Source organism: Watersipora subatra, chromosome 6 (assembly GCF_963576615.1).
Source record: "Watersipora subatra chromosome 6, tzWatSuba1.1, whole genome shotgun sequence".
NCBI lineage: Eukaryota > Metazoa > Bryozoa > Gymnolaemata > Cheilostomatida > Watersiporidae > Watersipora > Watersipora subatra.
In genome coordinates this window covers 19,477,300-19,492,086 of record NC_088713.1, presented here as the reverse complement: position 1 = coordinate 19,492,086, position 14,787 = coordinate 19,477,300, and the positions used below count along the sequence as shown (strand labels likewise).

Here is a 14,787-nt window from a genome sequence, read left to right as displayed (position 1 = left end):
TAAATAGCACAACGTAACGTCATTGTATTGTACCTCACGCTTGACTGCACTGCTGTTTACAATGAATCTAATGGGAAGAAGGTAACAAAATTACATTTATTTTCACATAAAAACCTTCTTGGATACATAATCCAGTAAACTAAAGCAATTATGTGATAATATCTGATAACCACCATAGAATAAAACTATAAAAGCTATGAATTGTTGCACACAAATCATGAGCCATCAGGGCTTTATTTGCAACCCTCTCCTATCCCCATTCTCTCTTTTCCCCTTCTCCAAAGAAGAAGTGAGAAAGGAAAAAGAGAGAAGGGGGAAAGGAGAGGGGGGGGGGGCAAATAGCCAACCCACCCAAAGAGCCAGACCCTGACTAGGTAAAAGACTAATATCATGTTGAACTAAACATTACTAAGTACAGTAATACTTCAACTTACGAGTGCTCCAACGTACGAGAAACTTGAGATATGAGCCAGCTTTTAAGCAAGTTTCAGTACTAACATACGAGCCATGTTTGAGATACGAGCACGTGAGTCAGTTGCCAAGTATGCCGAATGTGTTTTATGAGAACAGCATCACTCTGTATTTTTCAACTACTCAGTTTTATACTTTGGTACTGCGTTTTTGTGCGCGATTTTCAGTGCAGAATTACACTGTATGTGAATTAAAAGTACTCTGCGTTGACTGAAAGTTTGCCAGTAAAATGAAAGATGATGCAAAGAAAAAGCAAATGATAACAGTTGATATTAAACAGAAAATTATTGAAAAATATGCGAAATGTGTATGCGTGATTGAGCTAGCTCAGCGATATGACAGAAATACATCCACAATTATCAAACAAAAGGATTATATTCAGGGCATTTAGTTCGCAAAAGGACTAACCATAGTTTCTAAACGGCGCAGCGATCTTCACGACCGCTGATGGAGAGACTGCTCAGGCATTTAATTGGATAAAAGATAAACAATTGTCCGGTGACAGCGTAACTGAAACGATGCTACGTGAAAAGGCCGGTGCTATCTATCAAAACTATAAAAATAGACATTCGGACAAGTTGGCTAGTGGTCGTGCATTAATCCTTTGTGACGACACCTGTGTTCGTCCTAATCGCAACATGTTGAAAGGGCGACAAAGGCGAATGTATTTAGATAGATTTATTTTAAGACGGCCGGCTAGTCGTGAAAGCGAAACAAATGAAAAATTAGCCAACCAGCGAGAAACTTTAAACTACGAACGCCGAAGAAATTTTAATTACGCCAAGTTAAAAATGAAAGTTTGCTTTTAGGTTTGCTTCTGAGTTTGTCTTTTAAGACATTGATAAAATTCAAATTTATCAAAGACAACTGTTGTAATGAAGGATAACTTATATCTCCCTCCCTCGCAAATGCTAGCATTAGCTGCTATTGTATGTATTTAATTTTACATTTTAAATAATCACATTTCCTTGTATTATTTTTTAATTGTTGCTTTTTGAAAGCATGTGGTAAATTATGACAATAACCAACATGTTCTTTCTGTTACAATATGTTGTTTTGAGTGTTTTATTTGCATTTTTAGAGTATGGAAACCAAGCAATATATATTTAATTGTTCGATATATAAATAAATTGCACCAACATGCGAGTGTATTAACATACGAGCTCAGTCTCGGAACGCATTAAGCTGGTAAGTTGAAGTATGACTGTATAAGTTTTTAGTTTTTAAGAGCTTGTAATCACCTTCTTATATATTTCACACCTACAACACAACAGAGTAAGGCATGGTGAATCTTATGATACCAAATAACTGCAATGTGAATTTTGTTGCAAGTCAACCTTTAACTTGCTTTTGCATCCTGTACAAATAACTTGGTATTGTCCTTTCGTGACTGGCTTCTTAGTGGTGGCAGTTAGTGCTAGCCTGGGAAAGTTTTTCACCAATCCAGCACTACTAAGCAACACTCTTGTCGCTTTCTCGCTGTGGTTGCAAACCTCAATCACCACAGGCGAAGACAAAGTCAAGCCACCCTGATTCTTAACTGTGATTAGGGAATTCGTTGCTTGGTTTACATCAATGTTGGTAACATCCACGATGCTAGTGATACAATCATTACACTTCAGCTTTGGTGACCTAGCCAGCTACACAGCCAGCTGTGAAATAATCACTCTGTCTCATTTTTGACTTCAGACATACTTGCATACTCATCATATTTAGTCATGTTTAGTTCAACATATTAGTCTATTTACCTAGCCAATGTCTGGCTCTTTGAGTGGGTGGGCTATTTCCCCTCCCCTCTCCATTCCTCTTCTCTCTTTTCCCCTTCTAACTTATTCTTTGGAGAAGGGGAAAAGAGAGAATGGGGATAAGAGAGGGTTGCAAATAAGGCCCTGATGGCTCATGATTTGTGTGCAACAATTCATAGCTTTTATAGTTTTAATCTATGGTGGTTATCAGATATTATCACAGAATTGCTTTAGTTTACTGGATTATGTATACAAGAAGGTTTTTATGTGAAAATAAATGTAATTTTGTTACCTTCTTCCTATTAGATTCATTGTAAACAGCAGTGCAGTCAAGCGTGAGGTACAATACAGTGACGTTACGTCGTGCTATTTATATCAGACAGGCTTTTTCCCTATTGGCCAATCTAGGTATATATATCTATGATTTTAACCAAGATCAATTTTGCAGTAAGTCAGTTATTACAAACTGCTTTACTATTAAAAACCCATTATCAATTTTGCCAATTTTACTTCAAATTTATCCGAATTTTACCTCGCTTTTCTTGCTTGCGGAGGGCTATCGCTAAGCGGATGTTTGGTAAAATTTGATTTTTGCAAACCTTTAGAAAAGTCGTTAATGAAAATATTTTGCCGATGTTGGTAATAATGAGGCCTAAGAACTACTAAAAGTCGATGTTTATCTCTATGGCTTGAAATAAAGTGATATTCTAAAGCGATAGTAACTTTCTAAAGCGAGACGGTAGCCAAACGGCTACCGTCTCGGTAGCCGTTTGGAAAAAACTGTTCGAGTTAACGGAGTTTCGGTCGAGTTATCTAAAGCCATTTATCATTGCGTGGGAACGGACCAAACAAATACGTTGAGTTAACCGTGTTTTCGAGTTATCCGAGGGCGAGTTATCCGAGGGCGAGTTATCCGAGTTTCACTGTATTTTAATTTAGTAACGAAATATTTTAATTTTATATTTTTTAATTTATATACATGTACTTATATCATATATACATACTTTTATTACATATATACACATATTATATATATTTATTATACATATTTTTATTATATATACACGCACTTAAATACTTTTTATATATATATCTACTTTTATCATTAATATACATACTGTTGTTATATACATGTATATATATCTACTTGTATTATATGTATACTTATATCGTATAAATCTAGTAGAAATATACCGTAAATCCTTATGTATGAGTCTCCACTATGAATAAGCTGTACTTCAAACTTTGAAAGTTTTTTTTATTTTGTTTTAACAGAATAAATTTCACCTAGCCACCGAGAGTAGGTCTACACAGAAGTGTGAGTATAACAAAGATTATTGTGGCAGAAGAAACTATCAATCAAAACTTTGAATACATTGATACTGACGCAAACGTAAAATTTAGATATCAGAATTACATACATCAATGACGCGCACAAAGGTTTGTTTGTTTGTTTATTTTCATCTAATATAACCACAAAAAATAATATGAAGAGTGTTTCTAACAGTATAAAAAGACAAAAAAAAAATGTCACTCCAGGGAAGGTGATGATGAGGTCCCTGTGCGCAATAGCAAGGCTAATCAAGGTGCGGAACCTGAAAGTAGAGTCAGCAAAAGTATGTCTAGTTGGTTTAGTCGTCTGGTTGTCTGAGGTAGCGCTTCAGTTCATTTTTGAAAGAATTAGCATTTACAATTTTACGCAGTGTAACCGGTAGTAGATTCCATAGCAATGACTCTTGATAATCCAAACAACATTGACCAGCTTTTGATTTAAAAAATGGTATTTTTAGGTTTATGTGTGTTTGACGAGTAGTTAAATGTGTTATCGTCCTGTTATTGTTTGTTTCGTAAAATGTGTTGTGTGCTTTTATCAGTACTTTGTATTTGTATTACTTTTAAATAGTTAAAATTCTATTTAGGTTGAATAGCGGATTAGCAGAAAAGTCAAAAGCTTTCTTGTTAATTATTCTGAGTAAACGGTTTTGAAAAACTTTAATTTTGTTTAAGTAGCAGTCTGGAGCATTTCCCCACGCCTCAACACAATACGAGAGTTTGGAATTGATGAAGGAATTGTACAGAATTAGCAAAACATCCTTAGAGAGGTACTGAGACAATCGAAACCGTGTAAACCGTGTTCTTTGTCTGACCGAGCGAGGAGAAAATGTATAGGCCATTTTGGGAGGTGAATATTTAGTTTTTAGTGCCTGACCTTAGAATTTGTCGTTAGTCAGTGCAAATGAAAGTGATACTGCAAATCGGCACACTTGAAAATGGCGAATTAAAAAATAGGTAATGAAAATAAGGCCTTTAGACTAATCTCAAAATAAAAACAAACACACAAGGCCTGAGTAATACTAATTAATATTAAAAAGTACATACTTAGCATAGTATCCTGCATCAAGAAGTAAAATTTGTAATAAAACTCTGCGATGCCATACAAATGCAATGCAGAAAACAATGCTGAACCGATATTTTGCTAACTAATAGTATTTCATAGGTATAACATATGCCAACCAATCGCGGAGTCAGTGGAGATACAACAGGCAGACAAACACTTGATTTAATATATATAAATAATATATAAGTGTATATATAAATAATATATATGTATATATATTAGAGCTGGGCGATTCCCACTAAAATCATTTCGATTCGATTCTTACATCAAGTATGCGATCTTCAATTCTCGATTTTATTACAAAGAAGCGAGTATTTAGTTAGAAGTAGAAACCAACAGTAATAGTAGTTTAAGACTGGCAGCATAGCCCATATCTGATTGTAAAAAAAGTACTTACTAACAGTAAGGGTGGTATAAAACTGACTACATAGCCTCATCTGTATCTGCATCTGCCTTAAAGAAATGCTACAAAAGTTGGTAGTGTGCTAATGCTCAGATGCTTCCTGTTGCTTCAAATTTTACCACGGCTATTATTACTAGTTGTAGTTGACGTTTGACTAGATACTTGCTTGTTTTCAACAAGTTTGCTATAACTAGCACTGTGATTCCTCCGTACATAATTGCATAAGTTTGTGGTACCACAATAGCTGACTTCTTGCATTCACGGCACGAAACATTTGTTTATTTATCTTGTCAAAGTACTCCCAAATGAGCAAACGCGTGTGCGCGCCATGTTTTTTTCTATAATGGACCAAATGATGTTTTCGTGCAATACAAAAAAATCCCAGATAAAAGCTGCATTGTGTTGCTAAAAACACAAATGTTTTTATAAAATATAATTAATAAAATGATTTATAAAAATGACACAATAGTATATAAAGAAGATCGATTTAGTAGATTTGGTGCCAAAAAATTGGTCTAGTAGCAGAATTAAACTCGAGATCGTCAGATCGATTAATCGCCCAGCTCTAATATATATAAATTATATATACAAATAAAATACATATTGTGTACAAATATATATTATGTATGCATATATCGTGTATATGCATATTGCATATATGTATATTATAAATGGATTTAAGTGTGGTTTTAAGTAAAATGTTGGGAAAGTATGAAATAATTATAATTTTTAATTATAAACAGGGGATGGAATTAATTATAAACAGGGGGTGTAGTTAATTATAAACAGGGGGTGTAATGAGATGTAACACGAGAGGTTAAGGATGTCCACCATGCTTGACAATACCACACATCCTAGTACATTCATAACAACTCATTCACGGCATCAAATACAATAAAATTGATTTTTAACTGGACAAAACCATAGTTTGAACCCTTATTCCAGCATCAGAACTAAATGTTTTGTCACTATTTTTGCCACTGTAAATGCAAACCAGCAATAAGAGCTGTCTAGAGAGGAGCTTTGACAGCTTTTTAAAACACAATATAATACAACAATGTATAATAATAGTATAGCCTACATAATATACGCGTATATAAGGCATCTTGCATGGCCCTCTAGTATTCTAGACAAACAGTAAAGCTAAAGACACCTGATAACATCATAGTATGTCAAGTACACATTCCAATAATGCTTAACCATTACTTACAATACCATTATATTTATGGTATTGCATACCTCACAATCTGTAGCCTAAGTACCTTGTAAGTAACTAGTGAATATCATACATACCTGTAACAGTAGTTGGGAGCAGACCAGACTGTAACAAGCTTGTCAGAGAACATGTACTTGTACCCTTCAAAAGATAAGAGAGGATTTCAGCATAACAGCAGCAAGGGTCTGGTGGTGAACGAAATGATGAAACAGTACAGTAGACACTACTATAAACTTGATATTTTATTTATTAAAAATAACTTCAAAAATAAACACATTTATTTTTAATAAATACATATTTTATTTATTAAAAATCAATATTAATTAATATTATTAATTTATTATAATAAATAATTTTATTAAGATTTTATACTTTCTGTTTTATAAATTCTATTGAACATAAGGAATGGATGTGAAGTTTTTGCTTCATATCACTTAAATAATTCAACATAATGTAAAGCGTCAAGTTGGAGCAAGTTCTCCCATTCGATTTGAATAATGAGAGACCCATTGTTAGCCTTAAAAGTATCATTTTTTCTATTGCCGTACTTCGGAGAGAAAACGGTGTTGAGGGTACTTATTATATTTGTTTACTTTACTTTGTTTTACTTTATACCATGCTTTTTCTTCACAGCATAGACCTTCCTGTGGCGAAAAAGAGGCGAACTTGGCATGGAAAGTGTGCTCTCCCCTTAACTTAAGGTAAAAGTGCCATAAACACGAAGACTTAACTACGTGACCATGATAAGAAAAAGGGAAAATCTGTCGATACAAACCAATAATACTACAGTTACTGTTCAGCCATTAGATTAAAAGTCATGTTTTCCTCTCTGAAAGGCCAAATGGTGAGACTGGGAAGATCTTGGAATGGATTAGGTTAGTTACATCTATTTAACAAATTGTGTAACGTAAAATCGCTACAACAAATATTCTTGGAACAGATTATTCACATCGTAGGTGCATCTACTGTATATCGTACTACAATTTAAAAGCTGCCAAACTAATGATCTTAAACTCAAAACCAGTGTTTTTTTTCAGCAACCGAAAACCTTAATACCCTACAGGATGAAAATATTCGTTAGTCATAAAAATTTGCGATTTCGCGAACAGTCAATCCCACGAATTATTAAAGTCCGTGAATAATTAGTTCTATTTTTAATCACAAGAGAACATAACTACTGCATCAAATTGAAAACTAGTTGCTAGCCTAGTTGTTAATATAAATACTAAACGTAATTGAGTTCCAAAACATTTTTAAAATCATTACCTGAGCTTTGAGCTAACACCATTGCCAATGCATCACATTTATTTACAAAATTATTCGAGGTTGTCACAACATATGCAGAATGGCGTCATCGCGAAAATAGCCGTTAGGCAGAAGTACTAAACGTAGCCGAGTTCCAAAACTTCTTTAAAATCATCGCCAGGCTTCGAGCTTTATTGCCATTACATCAAACTTTACAAAATAATTCAAGGTTTTCACAAGTTATTCGGCATGGCTTCAGCATCGCAAAAATGCTCTCCTAGTCTTTTTACATTAAAATCAACTCCATCAATCTCTAATACCGAAGTCGAGGATGATCATGATTCTGATCTGGACAATATGGTACGTATTTGATTTGCAGTGCAGATACCTTTTTCCATAATTAACTGCATTAGTTAATTCTTTTGTTTAAAAACTGATCGCTTTCATTAAATACTTCAGCTATTGTTTTTGTACTTACTTACTTTTTTGTGTTTACTGCAGATTGAGAATGAAACAACCTACTCCGATTACGAAAACTAGAGACAAGTAGTACTATTCATCAAGGCAGGAATATTGGCAGAGAAGCAACCAGTCAACCTAGACCCCTTCATCGACAACAACTCCTTGATATCGCTGCAGCAAACATGATTAAATTATATATTTTATTTCATGTATAGATATATTATAATTTATTACAAACTTGAGTGTACAAATAAAATATTTCAAATACAAATAAAATTTTACAAACGATGAACGGAGTAAATATAAACAGATTAGTCCATATGGTGGTTGTCTAGCAATAAAATTTAACTGATACTCTTGATAAGTGAATACTAGCATGTAATGGTGCTCTCTGATTAGTTATTGTGGTAATAGCAGCTCTATATCGCTGTCACTGTCTTGGGTAGATGTTAAAGGCGATTCTCTCACTACTACATGACTGGTAAGGAAGTTATCATCAGAAGTCTCCTAGTGGCTTACTATTGCAAAGTTCTGCCGGTTGGCCAAAGATTTGTGCTCGTAAAGGCGTTTTTGTTCCTTTTTTAAAAACATATATCCTCCTCGTAAGTAGCTGCGGTCACTTCAACCTCAATTTCCAGACCTCCCTGAATGATTGGTGATCTTCTAAGAATGACATCTACCACCCTTGCAATCATTGTTCTTCGGTGTATGATGAAAAATCTCTCTCACACTAAAACAAATAATGAAGCGGTAGGGATGGAAAAAATAAGTATTGCGTTTTACCGAAGAACCAAAGTAAAATTCAACTAATTTAGTAAATGTGAAAAACTCATTACTTACCACAAGTTGTTGGCTTATCAAAGGCCTCCAAAGCGATGAATATTCGTGAAAACCTCTGGACACAGCAAAAATTGTTTACCGTAGCTTAGCATGATCGCCTCGCAGTTGTAAGCTAAATATAAACCAGAACACGCGGTGTGCGCATGCGTAGGAATAACTCTATTACTAGCCGCAATAGAGTTAACTTTTCCTAGAGAGTGGCAGTTTTCAGCCGCGAATAAATTCATCCGCGAATATGCATGAAAAGACAATTTTCGCGAAATATAACTCCGCGAATAAATTCATCCTGTAGGGTAGGTTGTCCCCTCTTAGAAATTGACAGCTAGAACCAGGGAGAAAACCAACACTTGAAACATACCAATCAGGGATTATTTTAGCAAAGTGAGGCCGAGCATTGCAAAACTTTTCTACAATGTTTTTGTTGCTGTTATCTGAAGTCATTCAGCATTTCTCTACTCCACTTTTGCTTTGAGCAGAAAAATTTAAGAAATCAGTTTTATGGAATGAACTTTCCATTAATTTCAAAGACAAAAATTGCTGGTTACAGCTAATGCAATAAGTTTTGTCACTATATTGCAACGATGACCTACTGAACAGGTACCATCAGACATGGACACTGACTGCCAATACTTCAATTTCCAGACACCAACTTGAGGTAAATGCATGCGAGCAATCCCTCAAAGATCGAGTACGATGTTGTCTTAGGCCTGGTTCCCATATCGATTGCGAGACTCCGGCGGTAATCTTGCGCATCAAAACGCTTGCGAGGCGGCTTCTGTTCCCATAAAGCTGCATCGCTAATAAGTAATAACCGAATAAAATGTTCGCTTGTCGTGCCGTTTCGATAATAGGGACCTTCGCCTGTACAGTGCATTTTGGGAAGGTTTTGCCTGCGGCTCTTCACGAAATTTGATCAGTGCTAAACTCTTACGTTGACCACCGGCCCTTACCGGTGGTACTCGGCGTGTAGGTTCACATTTCATGGCATTAGCCTGCGGTGCTGTCGCTGGTGCTTTGCAGAATATATGGGAACCAGGCTTTAGCCTACTGCAAGCAGAGGATGTGAGTGTTCAAAGCATTGTTGTACAAACAATGGTTCTGTAATATTGTCTGAACATGTTAGAACCCAATAAAAAGGAAACCTCGACGACTGGAGATATGCCCAGCTATGGAGAGGAACTAAAGGTTGGATACTATCCCTGTTAGTATTTGTAACTTTTTAAGAATTGAGGGACAACCTGTAGTTTGCAGGTGAGGTGTTCTAGACCACAGCCGCTTGGACTAAATATAATATGTATTTAGAGAGATTTTTGTCTTGTTCCTATGGCGAAAAATTACATCGAGAATAAATATAAACATGACTTGAAAACATGAAGTGCATCTATATTAGTAACAAAGGTCAGTAACATAATGCAAATTTCAAAATCTTTGTTTTTTCTATAACTGTTGTCGACAGCAAATACGAAAGTCATTTAAACCTTTGCTGATAAATTACAATAGCTGAAATTGATAATACAGATCTGGGTGCTCAGAGCCGAGTTATATTTAACCGGCTATAAAAGATATCTACTTTCTGAACCAACTGAAGTAATCAGAAATTAGTTACTAATAATAAATAATTAGGTGCTAATACGATCAGCGATGAGGTGATTAAAAAAAGCTGGTAATAATACCCTTTTCTGTTCTTATTTAATGTATTTTTTGGTTTATCAGACATTTCAAAAGATAAAAAATAAAACAAAATATATGACATGATTGATACACTGATCAGATGTCAGAATATGAAGAGAATAGGATCATTTTGTCTAAATCCATTTGAATGCCCAAACCACACAGGCCGATGCAATACCAAGAGCAGTACTGTATACTAGTGCTGGGCACGGGTAATAAAACTCGTTGGACTCGCAGGTTTATCTTCTCTCGAGTATCGGGTAATAGAGATTTTGAGCATTGCGATCTTGCGGGTTCAGGTTTTGACTTGCGGGTTCGGGTTTTGACTTGCGAGTTCGGGTTTTGTTACACGGATCCATCGAGTTGAGTGGACAAAAACTCGGTTTATTCCGCTCTGCTCTCTAAAGACTGTTTAATAACCCGCCTGTTAACCCTTTAAACCCTGGCCTTTTTTGTCATTGTGTGTCAGTAACCCCGGGAAATCTGTCCAACAATTCGAAGTTTTTAATCTTTTATTAAATATATATTTGAGCGAGCTCATAATACAATGATATTTGATAAAACACTAGTAAAAAAGTCGGGCAACCCGCAGCAAACGTCATCAAACAGGAAAAAACAGTACTTTACCATTATTCGGGCTAAAACTATAAAAGTTTGTACGATTTTAAAAAAGTTGTAAAAACATTTACAATAGCATCATATCCATTGAGCATATGTTCATCCTTATTTTATGACTCAAAATATACTGGAAAATTGTAATTAGTATTATAAAGTTCTTTATTTGCATAACAATCATTCATGACCTACCAACAAAATGAGTCGAGTCAGTTATTTTGCGATATCGTTCAAATAAAATTTGTTATTAAAACGAAGGAAGTAGGTAAAGATATTTGAAAACTGTTACAAATGGAAGTGAAATTTCTGGTCTAATACCTTGTGCAAAAATTAATTTGATTGATTTACACTGTTACTTAGAAATGGCTTTGTTAACAAAGCCATGTGAATGCCGGAATTCCGGCCGATAGAGATTCTGACACACCCTATGCCATGCCTGAAATCTGACAGTTGGGGTTCAAACTTCAAAGAGTTAAGACTGCGAGCACGAATATTGGTCGTTAGAAAATAGTAAAAACCAATAAATAAATTGAATAGAATTATAATTGCATTGTAAATTTTAAAATATGTCTGATGTTTGGAAATTTTAGACATAAAGCCGGTATCAACAAACCCGATACCCGAAAAACCCGTTGGCCAAGAAGTACTCGTGCCAAGCACTACCAGCTACCCGATACTCGAAAAACTCGAACGGAAGGGGACGAGTCTAAACTCGTTGGCCAAGAAGTAGTCGTGCCCAGCACTAATGTATACATCAATCTCATCTTCAGCATAAATCAATTCACTTTGGGACCAGAGTTTGGGAGTAAACATTGAGCGGCTGTATAGACTATGTTACCTAACAACAAATCATATCATTGCTAATAATAAATCCCACTTTGTCATTATGTGTGTGTTTGTTAGTCTGTTTAAACACTATGTTTTTCAACAATTTTGGACGATTTAATCCAAACTTCAAGTGAACATGTAGATGCTTCGTGCCTTCCCCCAAGTCGCTAATAATATTAGGTTTTGAAGCTTTATCCAGTTCATGAGAACCATCCTCTTGCACACCAACCAGCAGACTATATGATTAAAAACCAAAAAAATTTTGGGCATCTCCTGGCTTACCACTAATTATTATATCACTTGTCTCCAAGTCACCCAAAATTAACATATTGTCCATTCTATCAAATTTACTTCACGGCATTTTCATTACTTTATTTGTTTGTTTTAAACATACTTAAGTTGAAACCCAAGAGGTTAGGGACTAAAAACCTTGTCAAAGAAAGCGAGTACAAATCGGATCTCTGCTTTCGGCTACCACTTTCAAGAAGAACATTGTCCAAATTTTGAAACAATCTCTTTGTATCACAAACACTCTTTGCTCCACTAAGAACCCTGCCTGTTTGTCCGTATCTACGGTCGGAAGGTTGGGAACGGAGATTGCATGTACGAGATGCAAGCTCGAGACTTTTAGCGCTGTAGACTGACACTCTAACACACAGGTGTCAAACTCACGGCCCGCGGGCCACATCCGGCCAGCCTTGCAATCTTATCTGGCCCGCAAAATCATTTTACATTATTGCTATCCATGGCCCATTGATATGAAGCGCTGACAGGCCTGTATTCCCTGGAGCGTTTGGGCGGCTGAACCGCTCCAACTTTTCAATGATTTTTAGCGGCTAAGTACTAAGAATTGCAGTCTAGGCGCATTTACTTGGAATTTCCAACAACTAGCAACTAAAGGTGCGTTTACACCAGGCCGATTTGTCGGAGTTGTTTCAACTCCGACAAAATCGGCCTGGTGTAAAAGGCAAATCGGTTGTAAAAACTGTATCGTCTCCGTCAAAGACACAAAATCGGTGAAATGCTACATACTATGTTGGTCCGATTTTGACGGCCGTCCTTGTCGGAGTGAAACAATAAATTGACCAATCATATCTCGTAAAATTGCAAAACTTCGCAATTGCGCGGGTAATATCATTAGCAATCGTAGCAATCATAAAACATGGCTGTTTATTCCGTTGTTCCTAAAGATCAGTTAAAATTAGCATTGAAAACACTGAGCTCTGAGCAGTTAATCACAGAGTTACAGCCACGGTTCTACATATGGAACCATACGCATCCGGAGCATTTTTCACGGGCTCAAGGACAGTATGTGGATTTAGCCAAGTCGCTGAACAGTACAGGTTAGTAGGTCTAGCAATAGTGCGCAGTGTAGTGTTATCTATTGTGTAAACAGCTGATCTAGCAAAGGTAGTAAACATGTAGTAATTAAAAATTATTAATGTTTATGTTAATAGTTTGTTTATTACAACAAATTTAATAATGATCGCTTTTATTTGAACCCTCGTCAAACTGCAACCTATTTTCATCAATGCTGATGGTTTTATTAGAGATCACTCTCGTTGGTTTACCTACACAAGAATTCAATGTGTTAATTATTTATTTAGTTTTTTGTCTCATTTTAGTTCAAATTGTCAAAGCCAAGTATCAAGGGCTACGCACGTACTGGCTTAAAGAATACAAAAAAGTCCTCAGTTCCCAGAGGTCAGGTGCAGGGGCTGGAGATACTTATCAACCTTCTTGGCCATACTACACCAGCCTAATGTTTCTAGCAGCGACGGTGCATGTCAATCAGACTGAGTCGAGTATTGAGATGCCTAGTGAAGGTACGTAGTTCATATAGAGAGTTTTATTATTTGTACATGGTACATGTAACAATACCCACGCTACTGTATGACAAATCGACAACTAACTCATATTCGTCATCTTTTTCAGCACCCACAGACTCAGCCAGTCAAGCTGACATGAATAAATCCGATTCAGCAGTGTTAGCTGTACCAATTGCCTCGTCTCCCAGTCTCGAGGAAATGAATGGTGATAGTGCGCCTGAAACTGCAGTTCAGCCATCCCGGTCGCTCAAGCGCAAGAGGGCGGAGTCTGAAGAAACCAGAGCTAAAACCTTAAAAGCGATAACAGACACTATGATGACAGTGCAGGAGAGTAGGAACCCAAAATTGGATGAGTATGACTATGCTGGCAAGATGATTGCTGAGCAGCTCCGCCAAATCTCAAATAAACAAGTAGCCTCGACCACATTGTTGAAGATTCAACAAATTCTTCATGAAGCTCGGTTTCAAGAGCAACCACCGGCACCTATATATGGCCAATCAACCGAAGCGGACACTGATCCGAGCTATTTAATATTATAGTACTAACAAGTTTTCATATAATCATAAACTTATATTTTCTGCATATATATACCTTTTTTATGGGAATACTAAACTTCTCATGTACAACATGGTTACCTACTGTTCATTTGGTCCATAACCATATATTATATATTGAATGTATCCCTTTTTGTCCTTATTTTAAATATGTAAATCAAACAGTTTATAAAATTATGTATTTAAATAACTATGTAGGCTAAAATCTGAACATTTCATTTTTTTAATTTGCAACATTTCAAAAAATTGAAATGATCAGAATTCAGCCTACATAATTATTAAAAAATATAATCTAACAGCTGCTTTGTTTATATATGTGAAACAAGGACAAAAATAGGAGTAATTCAACATATAATTTATGGCCATGGACTAAGTTTACTATGGCGCCTTACAGTGCCTCGCCTTGCGCGTTCACAACTCGAGTTGTACAACTCGAGTTGCACAACTCGAGTTGTGAACACGCAACGCGACTTTTCAAAAGTAAGGTGCAATATATCGGTATTACGGTA

General features: G+C 35.9%; 2 protein-coding genes across 2 annotated transcripts in view; one reads left to right on the top strand and one right to left on the bottom strand.

Moving 5' to 3' along the window:
- Positions 1-14,787, bottom strand: part of LOC137398867 (serine/threonine-protein phosphatase 6 catalytic subunit) — a 41,795-nt gene that overhangs the window by 977 nt on the left and 26,031 nt on the right. Inside the window, exon 9 of the mRNA XM_068085042.1 lies at positions 6,311-6,374. Coding sequence (XP_067941143.1) covers positions 6,311-6,374 — 64 coding nt within the window. The remainder of the gene's footprint in view (positions 1-6,310; positions 6,375-14,787) is intronic.
- Positions 13,057-14,301, top strand: LOC137398757 (uncharacterized). Its single transcript, XM_068084943.1, has 3 exons — positions 13,057-13,237; positions 13,520-13,720; positions 13,830-14,301. Exons 1-3 carry the CDS (start codon positions 13,057-13,059, stop codon positions 14,261-14,263), a joined length of 816 nt encoding a protein of 271 aa, XP_067941044.1. The 3' UTR covers positions 14,264-14,301.

Bases quoted from the DNA above. Each gene is read 5' to 3' on its own strand.
- LOC137398757 (XM_068084943.1), top strand. From the start codon at position 13,057: ATGGCTGTTTATTCCGTTGTTCCTAAAGATCAGTTAAAATTAGCATTG. The intron at 13,238-13,519 runs GTTAGTAGGTCT...GTCTCATTTTAG, and splicing joins CAAGTCGCTGAACAGTACAG to TTCAAATTGTCAAAGCCAAG. The intron at 13,721-13,829 runs GTACGTAGTTCA...CATCTTTTTCAG, and splicing joins TATTGAGATGCCTAGTGAAG to CACCCACAGACTCAGCCAGT.